Source organism: Artemia franciscana, chromosome 1 (assembly GCF_032884065.1).
Source record: "Artemia franciscana chromosome 1, ASM3288406v1, whole genome shotgun sequence".
NCBI classification, from domain to species: domain Eukaryota; kingdom Metazoa; phylum Arthropoda; class Branchiopoda; order Anostraca; family Artemiidae; genus Artemia; species Artemia franciscana.
The window spans coordinates 18,358,297-18,374,510 of record NC_088863.1 but is presented as its reverse complement, the minus strand read 5'-3'; the positions used below and the strand labels follow the sequence as shown (position 1 = coordinate 18,374,510).

Genomic DNA, 16,214 nt, shown 5'->3' with positions numbered 1-16,214 from the left:
TGATCCTTGGATTATTTCGAATAAAATAGTTATCTCAAAATTTCAATTGGATGCATTTCGGGAAAACGCGACGTATGTGGGGGGGGGCTGCCCTCTGATCACTTTGACTCTTAAAAAACGGCACTAGAACTTCTGACTACCAATCTAGTGAACCCCCCTCTGAAGTTTATACGACCACCCTTTTTATAGAAACCTTGTATAACCCTATGGCATAACTTAAAACCCCTCCCCTGAGGTATGTGGGGGGGGGTCATGCTCAAAGATATAATTTCCCGATTTTTTTTACTATGCTCACTAAAATCGCTATTTCGAAATTTCGATTGGATATGTTTGGGTAAATGATTGGCGTGGGGGGGGGGGGGCTGGTTGTCCTCTTGTCACTTTTGACTACTAAAAAGGGCACTAGCCCTCTCAATTTCTAATCGAATGAGCTCTTTTTGGAGTTTCTACGACAACTCCTTTTATCCGAAGTGCCCTGGTGTAAAAAAATCAAAAAATAATACATTGTGGCAACAACGCCCTTTACTTAGGCAGCGGTATTGTGGTGCCTATGTTACGCCCATGTTTTCTACAAGTCTTCTGTTTACTTTTTTGTCTGCGGAGCGAATTTTTAACTGGTATGACCAATGTTATACATTCTCTATTGAACATTTTGAGCTTTCTATTATTAGTGTACTTTCTCTTGTTTCAGGGTAGCTTTGTTGCTTTTTTCTCTCTAAATAAGTAATAAAAGTTTTTTGTTTAACTATATGTTTTAAACACTATAAGCTTTCTATTATGTGTGTGCTTTTCTTGTCTTGGAGTACCTTTGCTCCTTCTTTTCTCTAAAAGAGTATTGAAGGTTTTGTTTACTAATCAGAATTTTTGTTCAACTCTAGGTGTCAAGATAAAAAGTACATCACCTCTTTGCTTCCAACAACGAGTGTTATAATTGTTTTTCACAATGAAGCCTGGTCTACGCTTTTAAGGACTATTCACTCAGTCATTAATAAATCGCCAAAGGATTGCCTTAAAGAAGTTATTCTTGTAGACGACGCAAGTACTCGTGGTGAGTAAAAAAAAGAAAGATAGTCTAATGACAACATTATAAATATATGAAGAAAATACATTTCCCCCCTGGGAAAAAATTATAATAAATTTTTTTTATATCTGTTTCTCTCTTTTTTTTTGCCGCTCAGTTTTCCTTTTAAATTAAATTTAACATTTTAAATCTATTCGTACAACAAACTTCATGACGTGCCAGCGTAAACCCACGATAGGGCCCAATATTCGTCATTTGTTTTTTACAGTTTACTTACTTGGCTCTTACGTTGGATGTCGGTACAGCTGATGACAAAAAGCTTGTTGCAGCTTTTTAAGGTTGTACCCGTAAGAGAAGAAGGAGTTTAAGGGAGTGTCCGATACCTTCATTCATTTGAGACCAATGTAAAAACACGAACTTACATTTTGTTTGACAGTCGAAATTTGGAAAACCTATTCCATATTCGACCCTTCTCTCCGTATCGTTCCTCCCCTTTACCATATCAAGATCATTGGGGTTTATGACTTTCTGTGATCTATCTCGTCGGTACATTTATGCTCAGCTGCGTAACTGAATGAGAGCTTGTTGATACCACACACTAGTCTAGCTGCTATGGACAAAAAACAAAAAGAAAAACTTTTAAGCCCTCTCGTTTGAAACCGAAAAATGGTACGACATTAACGGATTTTCACCATTCCAGCTATTCTAGTGTAATGGGACAAAAAAATACGAAAAAGTTTTAGTTTATTTCTAGGGTAAGAGGTATAAAAATGCAAAAAAATGCGATAACAATAGAAAAATCTTCAAAATGGAGGGGGGGGGTGGGATGGACCCAGCAGATGATTATGCGGAAAATATCGAAATAATTGTAAGAAGTTTGAAATTCGGAAGCGGTTGGAATGAACCCGCAACCCCTGCTTGCGGGCGTGTTAACCCTGTTGCCTCGAAACCTGGAAGTGTTTTTTCGGTTCCTTTTCCATACTCCTGGCATTTTCTTGGACAAAAAGGCTAGTCAGATTTATCCTTGGAAATTTCCTGGTTCCCATGTAACTCAAGAGAAAGAAAGTGCGTACTCTCGGAAGGATACTTAAATAAGGTTAAATCTGGAAAGAGTAATCTCTCGAGCCTGGAAGTAATCGTGGATTACTTTTGTTATTAGATTTTATGAAAGCTTTAAACATGTTTTCTTTTAAAATCACCGGATTCCTTACCAGGAAGAAAAATAAAACATTTATCTGAAGAACTTAAATAAACTCAAATTTTTCAAAGCCAGAACGAGCAGCAAAATATTAGAAATAATTATGTAAACCGTCCGTTTTCCTCCTTCAGCGTGAAACCAATGTAAAAATACGCACTAATATTTTGTTTAAGCCAAAAGATATGTTTGAAAGCCGTATTCCATATTTGACTCTTCTCCTAGTACCATATGCCAAATCCCCTCCCTTCACCAAATCAAAATGCTGGGGGTATATGACTGTCTGTGATCTATCTCATGGGCACATTTATGCTCAGCTGCGTAACTGAAAAAGAGCTTGTTGATAGCACACATTAGCCCAGCTACAACTGATGGACAACTGACAAAAAATCTCTTAAGCCCTCTTGTTGGAAACGCGATAACGATCAACATTAGCAGATTTTCAACGTTCCAGCAATTCTAATGTAATGGTGACAAAACAAACGCGAAAAACCTTTCCTTGGCTGTTTGTTCCTAGGCTAAAAGTTATAAAAACGCAAAAAATATTCTATAAGTATAGGGAAAACAAAAAAGATTAAATTTCGGGGGGATAAGGTTGGAAAGTGTACACAGAAGCCAGTTGTGCGGAAAACATCGGGAAAATAGTATTAACCTTGAACTTCAGAAGCATTTTGAAAATGGACCCTCAATCCCCGCTTGTGGGCATGATAACCCTACTCTCTCGAAAACTGGGGAATTATGACCTGACAATTCTTTTTACTTACTCCTACCTTTTTTTGACAAGAGAGTTAGTCAGATTTGTCCTTGGAAATTTCCTGGTTCCCATATAGATCAAGGGAAAGGAAGCTTGTTCTCCCGGAATAGTACATAATTAAGGTTAAACCTGGAAAAGAGTGATCTCCCAAGCCTGAAAGTAATCCTGGCTTCATTTCCCTATTATAGTTTGTATACGCTTTAAATACTGTTTTCGTAAGAAAAATGAAACATTTATCAGAAAAACTTAAATAAGCTCATATTTTTCAAATTAGAAGGAGCAGGAAAATATTAGAAAGAATTTTGTAGACCGTTGAATAAATAGGTATAGATTTTAGAAGTGTTATGCCATACTAAGATTTTTAATAAATTGTACAGTTGATGGGCAGAGCCGTTGCTAGGGTTGGTGGTACACGGGAAAAATTAATTATTAAAGTCCCCCCTTCCTACTCAAATATAAGCAAAAAGCCAATTCAAAGTGAAAGAATTCATCGAAGTGGGCAACTCCCTAGCCGTGGCGTCCACTCCCCAGGCATGGTGCCCGTGGGAGCTTGCCCCGATTGAACATCTCTGTTGAAACATTTGCTGAATTGACTGACTTGATGAAAGAACATGAAAAATTGACATACAATATAATTTTGCTCGTTTCATTTTATTTTACCATTGTCTGGCGGAAAAAATATTAACATTATCTTTTATTATTTGACTTAGCATTGCGTATTTCTTTAAGTATAACTTTAAGCTTAAACAATCCTAGGTTAGTCTAGTTTTTCTCTTAAGCTAAGTTTAGCTTAAGATTAGCTTAAATCTTAGTTAGGTCAGCTTCTAAAAATGCAAAAGGAACAACAAAAAGAAAATTTTTAGTCAGTGGCAAAATTTGGTCATTTCGAGTATTAATCCAAAATTTTAGGGAATATTCCTATATATATATATATATATATATATATATATATATATATATATATATATATATATATATATATATATATATATATATATATATATATATATATATATATATATATATATATATATATATATATATATATATATATATATGGTACGAACGTCAACTAATGCGCTTTACCCTAAAATATTAAAAAAAAAAATTAGTTAAATAATATTTGGTCCTTGAGTATTGCAATCATACGATGATAAACTCAAAAATACTTTTTATCCCTACGAAAAACAATTACCAAAAGTATGAAATTAACCATTTCATGGTTTGCAAACTCATTTTCGCTAAGATATACTTATCAGACTTGCTTTCTGTTATTGTTAAAAAGTCTTTTAGAACAAAAGAGTGGTATTACCGCTTTTCACTATTGTAGTTAATTTTGTTGCTATGAAACATTCAATTAGACTCATTGATCAGCTTCACGTTACCACGGAGTTTTATCAAAGCAACACAGTTAACTAAAATTTAAAACTCAATTTTTGCTTATATGAAATGAAATTAGTCTTTTAACAAGATTATAACTGAAAGGGATATGTGTATTATTAAAACAAATCATAAAAGGAAAAGAGAGGGAAATTATACTTGTGTTTGTCTGATGTCTAAGCTTGTGTTAGATTATTTTTTTTGCTAGCTTGTACGGTGAGAATATTATTAAATGGTGAGAGATGCTATTAAAAAAAGAATTAAAAGAATTATAATGACAAATAGTAGTAGTTCAAATGCTAATAGTTCTGACATGCTGTAATCTCAGTTAATATATTTTTTTATTTATTAAGCAATAGAATAAATACTTTTTTTCTGAAGGTAATAGGTGAAGTGAGTCTGGGATGTGACAAATAATAAAAAAAAAAGAAAAAAAAAATGTGCTTAGTGTCTAAGAAAGTAAACAAGTTCCAATATAAGGGTGGAGACATTACGAATGCCCCCTCTCCCAAAACAGAGGTCAACGTTTTGTGATGTTTTCCATTCTTATAAACACTGTTCATAAACATGAGCTATTCAGATACTATCTTATGTTCTCTAATAAAAAGAAAAACTAAAGGAGGCATCTTTTATTCCATCTATTTCAAAGAAACTTAATTGTTACGAGGAGGGGTTGGATAATACGTCCATAGCTGAAGCCCCAAGGCTCTAAAGATTGCCTAAGTTTGGGTCATTGACCTACTTACACAACCATACTACAAGAGATAATTCATCCCGGCCGGTATCTCATTTTCAAACACCTATATGAATATGATTAACAAAAGAAAGTTGACGTACGTGTTTTGATAACTTAATTCTATAAATAAATTTTTTATTTGAATTGAATGAAATTTGGTCTTATCACATGCTTGGGTATAGTAAACTGGCGAAGTTGTGCTCCCCAATGAATCAAATGCTATGGCATGTTTTTTAAGAGGGAACTTATGGTCATTCATGTCCCGCCTCCAATGAACCCCAATACTTTTTCCCCAAGTTTTTTGTCCCCCATTATTTTGGACTTTTTGAACTTAAGATTTTTTATTGGGAATTAGAAATTTTTGGACTTGAATTTCTTAGGACTTCAGACTTTTTGGGATATTTTTTTTTGACTGGTGAGCAGGGTTTTCTGGATATTTTTTTTATGTGGCTGCCTCCATGGTACTCTATGGCTGGTCGTCGACACTACCTAGTTTATTGCAAGTTTTAATCAATATTTTTTGTACATTGAAATTATAAACACTTGCATCATATTACGAAAAAAAAGTAAAGATTAAATATTCCAAGAAAGTGTGTGCAGAGAGAGTAGAGAGAGAGAGAGAGTACAAACACACAGAGTCAGACTCACAAAGACACAAAGACAGACATGGGGATAAGCAAACGAGAGGCCGAGGGTTGCCCCCTCCATATATGAAAGGTGTCCGCTCCTTAATACCTTGCTCTTTGTGCTAAAGTTTGTGTGTTTGTCCCAATTTTTTAAGAGCGTTTAATAAAAAACGGGGGCTTTCTAATAAGAATAGAAAGTTTTTTTTAAAGTTGTAACAGCTTTAGCGTAAAGAGTAAGGTAATGAGTAGGGGGCAGTCCTTCATTTAAGGAATAAATCTTCCGAAATTAATTTGCAAATTTGGTTTTAATTTTTCATTCACGTTGAGCTAAATTCTAACCTGTATTAGTTGAAAAACATTCAGAAACTAAATAAAAAAAGGCAAGTTTTTTTTTTTACTAAAAGGAAGGAGCAACATTAAAACTTAGAACGAACAGAAATTATTCCGTAAATGAAAGGGGGAGGTCCCCTCCTCAACGCATCACTCTTTACGCTAAAGTTTTTATTGTTTTAAAAAGTAGAGTTGTAACGAAGAGTCAAATTTTAGTGTAAAGAGCGAGGCATCGAGGAGGGAACATTACCTTTCATACACGAAATTATTTCTGTTCATTTAAAGTTTTAGTGTCGTTCCTTGCTTTCAGTTAAAAAAACTTGTTTTTTCATTTAATTCAAAAAAGAAAAGCCTGTTGCCTATTGCTTACACATAGCATTTGCTATTGGGAAGTAAACAGACATTTTCCGGGGGCTAATTTTCTCTGGAGGAATTTTTAGTGGCGGAATGTTGGGGATGCTCCCTCTTAAATACTTCACTCTTTACGCTATAGTATGATTTTGTATCCCAATCCTTTACGAACAGAAAGCGAAACAAAAGGTTCGTTAAATTAGAATGAGATAGCTTTTTGAACATTCTGAATAACGTTAGCTTCAAGAGTGAAGGATTGTGGAGGGGGTATCCTCCCCATATCATAATTCTGTTTGTTTAAGTTTTAATGTTGATCCTTACTTTCTGTTGAAAAACCTCTTTTTTCTAATCACTCAAAGGCACAAACAACTCTCAAGGGAAAACATTGAAATGCCACTGATTTCACGCTTTGGATGTGTGAACTAATTGCCTATACTACTAACTTTTTAAGTTTCTGGTACCAAACGCAACTCATCTTTTACAGCCACTGGATGTTGCATTTTCTGCTCCTTTCAAACGGCACTGGAGGTAAATTCTAGACAAGTGGGAGATGGGACCAGGAAGAAATCTAAGTGCCGTTGAAAAAATGAGTTTCCGAAGCTTCTGAACACTCTTCTCAGGTCGATTGAATCAAATGCTCCAGCAAACCTCAGAGCTGATTTTTGAATGTGCGGGATCTATCCATTTAAGCCAGAAATAGTGCTTGCTCGTCAGCCACCGGGTGACCCAACTAACGAAAACTGTGGTGAACCTCAAGATAGTCTTGTTTCTTATCTCAGAGAAATTACGTTTGGTCCTGAGGAGCCCTTGGGTTTGACAGATGGAAACAATAACGCAGCAGGCCGTGGCAGAAAAAAGGCTAAGGGTGACTGCCGGTCGGAGTGTCAGAACAAGGGATACTGGTACAGCCGGGAAACAGTCAGATTATGACTGCTCAATGTCGGTAGACAAACCAGTCAATCTTCCACCTAACACACAGTCACGTTCTGCTGGAGAGAAGAAAACAGCTAATCCTAGAAAAAAGAAAACGTGTGTGTGGTAAAAAAATTAACCAAACAAGCTTGGGACAAATCAGAAACAAAGTTATAAAGGCGAGAATTTCAAGCACAGAAAGTGATGACAGCCTAGTGGTCTTTTTCAGCGAAGACAGCAGCACCAGTGCTGAACTTAAGGATTACAACTTGCAAGGCTCAAGTTCTTCTGAAGCACAGAACCAGAGGTTGACACAGAAGAACCAAAAAGAGACTTTAGATTGACTGTTAGATCCTGTGTTATAGTGAACTTACAGGACCCCAGTGACACTTGGAAGAACAAAAGCCAGAAGCTTTAAATTAGGAAAGTAAATGAAGTGGAGCATGGGAAAGTCATGGCCGAATTTTTAAAGAAGACCGCCTCGCCTTACTTTGCGTTCCCAGCGCAGGAAGACAAGGCCACGTTCAGCAAGTCTGACATTATAAAATTTCTCCAGCCTCCAGAGTTGACTCATAGAGGAACTCTGAAGTTCCAAGATATCGGAAGATTGCCAATTAACTAGCTCAGTGCCTAGGATAATTTATGTTATTAACTACGTTTTAGTTGATTTTCTAAAAAAAATTTGAAGTTGTTTTGTAAGAAACTTGACTAACAGTTCGTGGTTTAACGAACTGTAAGTAAGGAGTGACCCGGCTCAATAGTAAACGAAACTCTCAAAGACTTAACTTTGATACCAATAGATATATCAAAAGAATCGGGTTTTTATGCTGATTTTAAATATATAAGTTTCATTAAGTTTAGTCCTACCCATCAAAAGTTACGAACCCTAGAAAATTTAAACAGCGAAAACAAGGTCTAACAATGTGATTCAGGTTACTGTCCTTAGATTGGAAACTGGGTCCAATCATGGGACACTTCTTAAAAAATGTAAGCAATAAAAATAGATACGATCGGATTCTGTACTCTTTTTTCTCTCATTGTGATGCATTCAATGGCATAGGTTTCATCGTTCTATGGTGAACAGTTGACGAGATATTAACAAAAAACAGAAAAAAGTTTCTCTTTTGTGGTTGTTTTACGGTCTACAGTTTGATTGCCTCTGCATCACCTTTGTCAGCTTACGGTTAATCAGCTATGCAAGAGTAGAATGTGACGTAAATTATGCAAATAAGGTGCAAAATTTCCTTGGGGTTCTGACCATAACTGAATTGTCCAAATTATTAATGTTCGGTAAGCCCAGATAATATATACTAATTGACATTTCGGGGTTTTAAATCAATTTATTTATAAGAGGACGACTCAAGTTAGTAGGCTGAAATACCAGAAGAAACCTCTCTGTTAATTTCTGTCTCTATTAAGATTTGAACTAAACTGACTACCTGTACTTTGCTTTTGAACACTATAAGGTAATATTAAAGGTATATTTTTAAGCTATTACTGGTGTATTGACGACTATTATGTAGCTGTTTCTCTTTTTTATAGTTGGATTATGGATATTTTTGGAGATGAAATATTAGAGCTGGATTGTAATTTCTTAAAGTAGCCTACAATAAGTTGAACTATTTTTGGGACGATATGGGAGCCTTCCTTGAACGGTAGCTGAAAGTGATAATCTATAAATCCCCTGAGATTAATCTAGAAGACCCCTATTCCCTGGAAAAAAGAAAAATGGGGTTCCAAAAAGGCACTTCTTTGACAGTATTTCAACGTTTCAAACTGATAAAGACTTTGGTTTTGAGAAACTTACTTCTAACTTTTGTAGACTAAAGGGTAATATAATAAATCTGTACATTGCCATTTGCATATGGTTTGCATGCCTTCACATGCGGAAGGGGGGCTGGCAGACGAAAAGGGCCCTGTATGGCACTAAAGCGTAAGGCTCGAGTACGTTTATTTTTGTTTAGCATTATAAAGCCTTATGCAAAACTACCATAGTTCTACAAAAGCCCTCTAAAACAAGCCCTAAAACAAGTAGAACAAGGAAATTAGTTTTACTCTGGCAGTGGCCTAGAAGTGATCTTTAACCTTTTAATTTAGTTGATTTCTAAATTAAAAGGGTTCGTCGGGATTTCTCAGGGATTCGTCAAGAGAACTTTTTATTTTACAGTTTGGCAATCTACAGCCTTAACATCTAAATTTGCGTCCATAAAACACATTAAGCAGAGGCTTTTATCCTGAATGTCCCTTGTTGAATCTTTGTGGAAAAGGCAAGATGCCGAGTTTAATATTAAAAAGTCCACCCTTTATCTGCTGTCAAGTTTTATTTATGTACGAAAACTCATTTTTCAGGAAAATCCCGTTTTGTGCTTTGGCTTTTAAGAGAATTGTTTTGGGGCTTTTGAGCTCATCCCCGGCGCTTTTTTCTGATAAGTACCTATCTCGGTTAGAGAGTAAAGTTCCATGCGATCAAAACGATATTGGAAGGATAGTTGACTTGTAAATATCATTTTATTGGCGTCCTGGTTTAAGTTTGGGTTATAAAACAGAAAACAGTCTGGCTTTGTTTCAAGTTTGGCTTTGGCTTTTAAGATAATTGTATTATGGCTTTTAAGGTCAGCCTCAGTGCTTTTTCTCTGATAAGTTCTTATCTCGGTTAGATAATAAACTTCCGTGTGGTCAAAACGATAGTGGAAGGCTATTTGACTTGTAAATGTCATTTTGTTGGCGTCATGGTACCAGTTTGGGTTATAAATCTGGCTTTGTTTTAAGTTTGGCTTTGGCTATTAAGACAATTGTTTAAGGTTCTTGAGATCATCATCGGCGATTTTTTCTGATAAGTACTTACCTCGGTTAAAGAGTAAACTTCCCTGCTGCCAAATCGACAGTGGAAAGCTATTTGACTTGTAAATATCGTTTTATTAGTGTCATAGTTTAAGTTTGGCTTGTTTTAAGCTTGGCTTTGGCTTTTAAAAGAATTGTTTTTAGCATTTTGAGGTCATCCTTGGCACTTTTTTCTGATAAGTACTTATTTTGGTTAGAGCGTAAACTTTTGGGCAAAAAGATAGTGGAAGGCTATTTGACTTATAAACATCATTTTATTGGTACCATGGTTGAAGTTTGGGTTATAAATCTGGCTTTGTTTTAAGTTTAGCTTTGGGTATTAAGACAATTGTTTTAAGGTTCTTGAGGTCATCATCGGTGTTTTGTTTTTTGATAACTACTTACCTCGGTTAAAGAGTAAACTTCCCTGCTGCCAAATCGACAGTGGAAAGCTATTTGACTTGTAAATATCATTTTATTTGTATCATAGTTTAAATTTGGGTCGTTATAAGTTTGGCTTTGGCTTTTAAAAGAATTGGTTTTAAGATTTTTGAGGTCATCCTTGGCGCTTTTTTCCGATAAGTACTTATTTTGGTTAGAGCGTAAACTTTTGTGCGGTCAAAAAGATAGTGGAAGGCTATTTGACTTATAAGTATCATTTTATTGGCATTATGGTTGAAGTTTGGGTTATAAATCTGGCTTTGTTTAAGTTTGGCTTTGGCTTTTAAGACAATTGTTTTAAGGTTCTTGAGGTCATCATCGGCGTTTTTTTTTCTGATAGGTACTTACCTCGGTTAAAGAGTAAACTTCCCTGCTACCAAATCGACAGTGGAAAGCTATTTGACTTGTAAATATCATTTTATTGGCGTCATAGTTTTGGCTTGTTGTAAGTTTGGCTTTGGCTTTTAAAAGAATTGTTTTAACGCTTTTGAGCTCATCATCGGTGCTTTTTTCGATAAATACTTATCTCGGTTAGAGAGTATACTTCCGTGCGGTCAAAATGACAATGGAAGGCTATTCGATTCCTAAAAATCATTTTATTGGTGTCATTGTTTAAGCTCATAAAATTAGTTCAGCTTTCTTTTATTGCAGCTCTAAATGAAAGGACAAGCAAAGAAGAGTAGTCTACCTACATAAGAATGAATTTACTAATTTAGATATTTCTATTTTTCTTATTTCCATTCTCTTCTAAAAATACACGTTCAAAAGTGTTTTTTTTTTACGATTCTAGAAGAAATAGAAGTTCTAGTAATAAATTTTGATTTCTTGTATATTTTGGAAGCTGAAACCCTAGTCTTTTCGTACTAGCAAGGTCTGTAAACTTAGCACCCTGTGTCTACACCTTTATATTTATTTTTGCTGAAGCCAAGAATGAATATGGTAGTTTCTATTTTGATAAAATATTTTCTCCTATTGGTTTAATTACTCTAAATTTTTTGTAGCCTATATATTTTCTCAAAATTTTATATCTCCTGTATATTCTTTCTAATATGTTTTTTTTTTAATCTTGAAACGGGATGAAATCATTGGGGTAATTGTGGATTTCTGGTATATCAGGGGCTATCAGGACCCCAGTCAGTACCCCAGTATCCATATTAAGCATCCCAGTATAGAATATTAGGGTATATCAGGACCCCAATATCTTCCTATTAGCATGGGTATCCTTCCAACATAGCACCCAATACTCACCCTTATATGTTCATTTTCACAAAATTAAAATACGAAGACTGTAGTTTAAATTTGAATTTGTCTGTTTTTTCACTGCTTTTATTTTATTCTATATAATCTTAAATGATTAAATATCCTATATATTCTCACCTAGCTATTTTTTCCAGGCAGTTGTAGTTTTTAGGATTTTATGGATTTCAGAAAGGTCAATCACTAGATTGCTTAGCCTTCAACAGAAAGTGATCCTTGTATGCATGGTTTAGTAAAAATAAGGCTTCAAACTGTAGTCCTAGATTTCAAGATGTTAGGGATTTATACCATTAATACCTGACAGAAAGAAAACATTTTGTCTCAACTCTGTTATTAAACTAATTAGTTTTAAACTAACAAGGTCCTAATAAATATCAAACAAGTAAGATTTTGTAATTAACTTAATGAGGATTTTGTGACTGACTGTTAGGGATTTTGTGTTTTCTTAGCTTAATGTAATGTAATTCTTAGTTGTAATTAATTCATTGGCTCGGAATTATAGGGAATGAACTCGTAATGGAAATCTTATTAAAAGAATATATACTTCTGATAATAAATTTTATTGTTCAGAATTTTCAGAATTTTTTTCTTTTATTTCCATGCCCTTTCTTGCGACGACATTGAAATAAAGGCAAAATTATGTACCTATTCTTGTATTCTATTTAGTTTTTACATTAAGAGAAAGATTTCGTACTTTATAAAAGATATCGTATTCTTATGCATAAACCCAGTGCAATTAACTCATTTATCCTACATACTAGGCAAGGAGTCCATTGGGAATAAACCAATTACATATCTATAATGAGTTCTTTTCTTCTTCAGCTTTTCTTGGTGCCCCTTTGGAAGAGCATCTACTGAAGCTAAGTATTCCCGTAAGAGTCCTACGAAGCAGGGATAGAATTGGCCTAATCAAGGCTCGCCTGATTGGTGCTAAGAATGCGACTGGTGATGTTCTGACCTTTCTTGATGCTCATTGCGAAACCACACCAGGTTAGTTCCTGCTTCATTTGGGAAACTTTGAAGTCGTATTTAGTTTAGATTTGGTAGCTGTTTCTTGAAAGGTGTTAATCTTAGTAATTTTAGTTGGAAATTTTTGAAGATGTGGAAGAAGTAGTAATTCTCTCTTAACATAGTTTTATTATATTGCTGTTAAGTAATGTTTCTTTTATGTCCGCTTAAGATGTAATCAAGGTAATAAGGACTGATTGAGAAAATGTTTTTTTTTTGTCAATAGCCCATTTCAAGACTTTTCATTTTATCTGACGTTTAAGGGAAGAACGTAACAATGTTGGATGTACGTTTAATAAAATGTCTCGATGCGACAAAACAATTTATTTTGTTTTACTGTTATTAAGATGTAATTGTTTCTTGGAACACCAAAGGCTATTTGCTGTCAAAAGGCTTTTTTAGGCATCTAAAATGTGATAAAAACAATTTATTTATTTTTTTTATTTTTAATAAGAAACAGTTGCTTTTTTGATGATAGAAGCGTTATTGCAGTCGGGTGGGCTATTTCTAGGAATCCAAGATAATCCAAGAATCAGTTGAAAGTTTTTGACCGTCGTTAAGAAGTAGTTGTCTGTTGGAAAATAGAATGATGGTTGCTGACGGGACGCTTTTTGGAGCATCCATGATGTAACAAAATAAATTGGGGCCTTTTTAACTGTCCTTAAGAAGCAGTTTTTTGAAAATGGAAGGCTGGCTACTGACGGGCGGTGTTTTTTAGGGATTCAGCTTATGCAAGGCCGTATCTAGGGGAAGTGAAGTCTGAGGGTTCGAATCCCCCCCCCCTCTCAAATTGTTTGTCCGACTCGTAAAAACGTAACAAAAATGGGTATTAATAAATTCATGATACATTTTTAAGTTTTTTTTTGTGGAAAACCTCCTTTCCAAACCCCTTCCACCCTAAGAAAAGTCCTGGACATGGCCCTGAGTCTACGACAAAAACAATTTTTTAATGTCATTAGGAAGTAGTTGTTTGTTCAAATACGGCAGGGCTAATGCAGACAGGAGGCTTGTTTCAGACGGAAGACTGTTTTATGGCAAGTTATAACCAGAACGATTTTTGACACCAAAAATTATAATATCCTCCCATTTGTGTAAGAAAACGGGGTGCATCAGTTGATAATTCTTGTTTTGTTGGAGGAGGTGAAGATTAAATTTTACTTTTCCAAAAAACAGCTAATAACGCTGATTATGGAATACTGACTGCTGAAGGATGGTGTTTTTTAGGGATTCAACTTATTACAACAACAGTTGTGTTTTTTTTACTGTTATTATGATTTAGTTGTTTATTGAAAGAACTAGGCCTAATGCAAACGTAAGGCTGTTGTAAGGCAGCCAAGATGTGACCAGAACAATTTTTTACCTGAAAAATTATAATATCCATCTATTTGTGTAAGAAAAAAGGTCGAATTAGACGGTAATACTTGCTTTGTTTTCAGTGAAGTATCAATTGACCTTTTCCAGAAAATAGCACATAACGAAATGTGAAGTACCGAAGCCCATCTTACCTTCCGTGTGTTTTTAATGCCTAAGCTTAGTTGAAGAAATACAGAGTAATTGTGTTTTGAGAACAAGACTTTAATTTCGTCCTGACTTTCTTTTTCCTATGCAGTAAATTTTAGTCTGTGGTGAGAATGTGTTAAGGGTCTGCGGCCCCTACAGAAAGTGCATTTCTGGAAGGAGAGATCAATATGATAATCTATCTTGGAAAGCTGTGTTTAATTCTTGCCTGGGGCCACATAGGAAGGTTTTTGCCTTTCTTTGAGAATGTACGGTGTATTAGCTGAACTTAAGTTTCATGGCCTAAATCAGGGTAAATTATCTGCAGTTTATTAACCAAGGTTTCATTTCTTAGAGCCAAATTTCTCCTTCCGAGTGAAAGCTCGTTTCAAACAAGCAATAAAGGCAGACAGTAACCTCAAATTGAAGTCAGATTTGGCTCTGAAGCTGCTTAGGATGTGTAACGGTTTTCTGGCTTTTTAAGAAAAGATATTTTCTTAAAATAACAAATAGAAAATCTTAGAGGTCTTAAAAAGTAGCGTTTTCCCACAGGTCCGAAAGTGCTGTCGTCTAGTTTTGAACACCATTTTTGTTCGTGATTTCGGTTGAGTTTGCTATTTTATTGCCTATGTTTGGGACTTTGGTAGAGCGAAACATAGACAATTCTAAAGGTCCTAAAAAGTAAATTATCCATAAATTTTGTAGTTCTCTCATTGCTAAAGAAACTGGAGCTTATTTTTTGATCCATTCCTAGTAGTGATATTAGAAAGTGGTATCACATTTCAAGAAAATCAGTTTTTGAACTGAGAAAGACATAATTTCTTTGTCCGCTGGTCACTAATCCTTGGACAGCTGATTAAAGTATATTTCTTCTTTTGATTTGTGTATAAAAACTCATTAGATACTCTTAATACTTTAAAAGGGTACGGCAACTTCGTTGTAGTGTTGTACATCGGAAAAAAAACAACCGGAAAATGACTGCGCTAAAACAAGCTCAGTATTGAATCGTTGCAATTTTGAGTCATTACATTTTGCGATTTAGTATCTTATTTGAATTGGAATCACGCAAGGATTTCTAGTAGTAGTTCAGTCTGTATGAATTAAGAACCAAAATCGTCCAATGGCATTTCAACGCTCTTTGCCCCTCCCATTACCGGTTTTTCTTTAAAAAATAAAAGTAGGTTTATTGAAGCTTCTTCCGCGAAAATTACTGTGGACGCAAGTATTTTAAGTAATTGCTTTCTGTAGTGGCTCCTAAAGATTCGTTCGAGACAAGCTTCACCCCACTTGGATCTGTCTTTTTAAACATGACCAATTTTATGTAATATTGGAGGGCACTATTTGCAATCTGTTACTGATCCACCTTGTCATAAATGAACTTATAAAGGTAGTGTCGTAAGACGATTGTTTTGGCAAGAACTGTTTGCTTTGAATCTTCTAAGATAGAACGTTTATTTAAACTATATGCAAGATCAGGATTATTTCGCAAATAAACTCAGGTTTAGCTCAGGTAGCTCTCATGTTTAATAAGATTCATCGCATCTATTTAGAAACTTCATGTTTGTCTATTTCTGACAAAAATAGTTGATATTAGCTGAAAGTGTTTGTCGAATTATTGGATGATTTTCTGGTATACAGTTTTGGAAACCACCGCCATTTTGCTATTTTTGTTTTTTCATCTATTTGTCATTTTATTTTTGTACACAGACATTGCACTTTCATCTATCTATATATATATAAATAAGTTGTCTGTGTGTGTGTGTGTGTGTGTGTCGAGTGACGTCATGTTTGTGTGTCGACTGACGTCATGTTTGTCGACTGACGTCATTATAAGGATTGAGCTGTATGCGTCATGAAGTTGTTTGTCGACTGACGTCATGTTTGTC

At 34.9% G+C, this 16,214-nt stretch overlaps 1 protein-coding gene across 4 annotated transcripts in view; it reads left to right on the top strand.

Moving 5' to 3' along the window:
- The window catches only part of LOC136026521 (polypeptide N-acetylgalactosaminyltransferase 3-like), a 181,954-nt gene that overhangs the window by 47,879 nt on the left and 117,861 nt on the right, over nt 1-16,214 (top strand). For all 4 annotated transcript variants that reach the window (XR_010617328.1, XR_010617329.1, XM_065703175.1 and 1 more), the window contains exons 5-6: nt 879-1,048; nt 12,646-12,813. Coding sequence is in view for 2 of the 4 variants with exons in the window: in XM_065703175.1 (XP_065559247.1) it covers nt 879-1,048; nt 12,646-12,813 (338 nt within the window). In the remaining 2 variants the exon portion in view is untranslated. The remainder of the gene's footprint in view (nt 1-878; nt 1,049-12,645; nt 12,814-16,214) is intronic.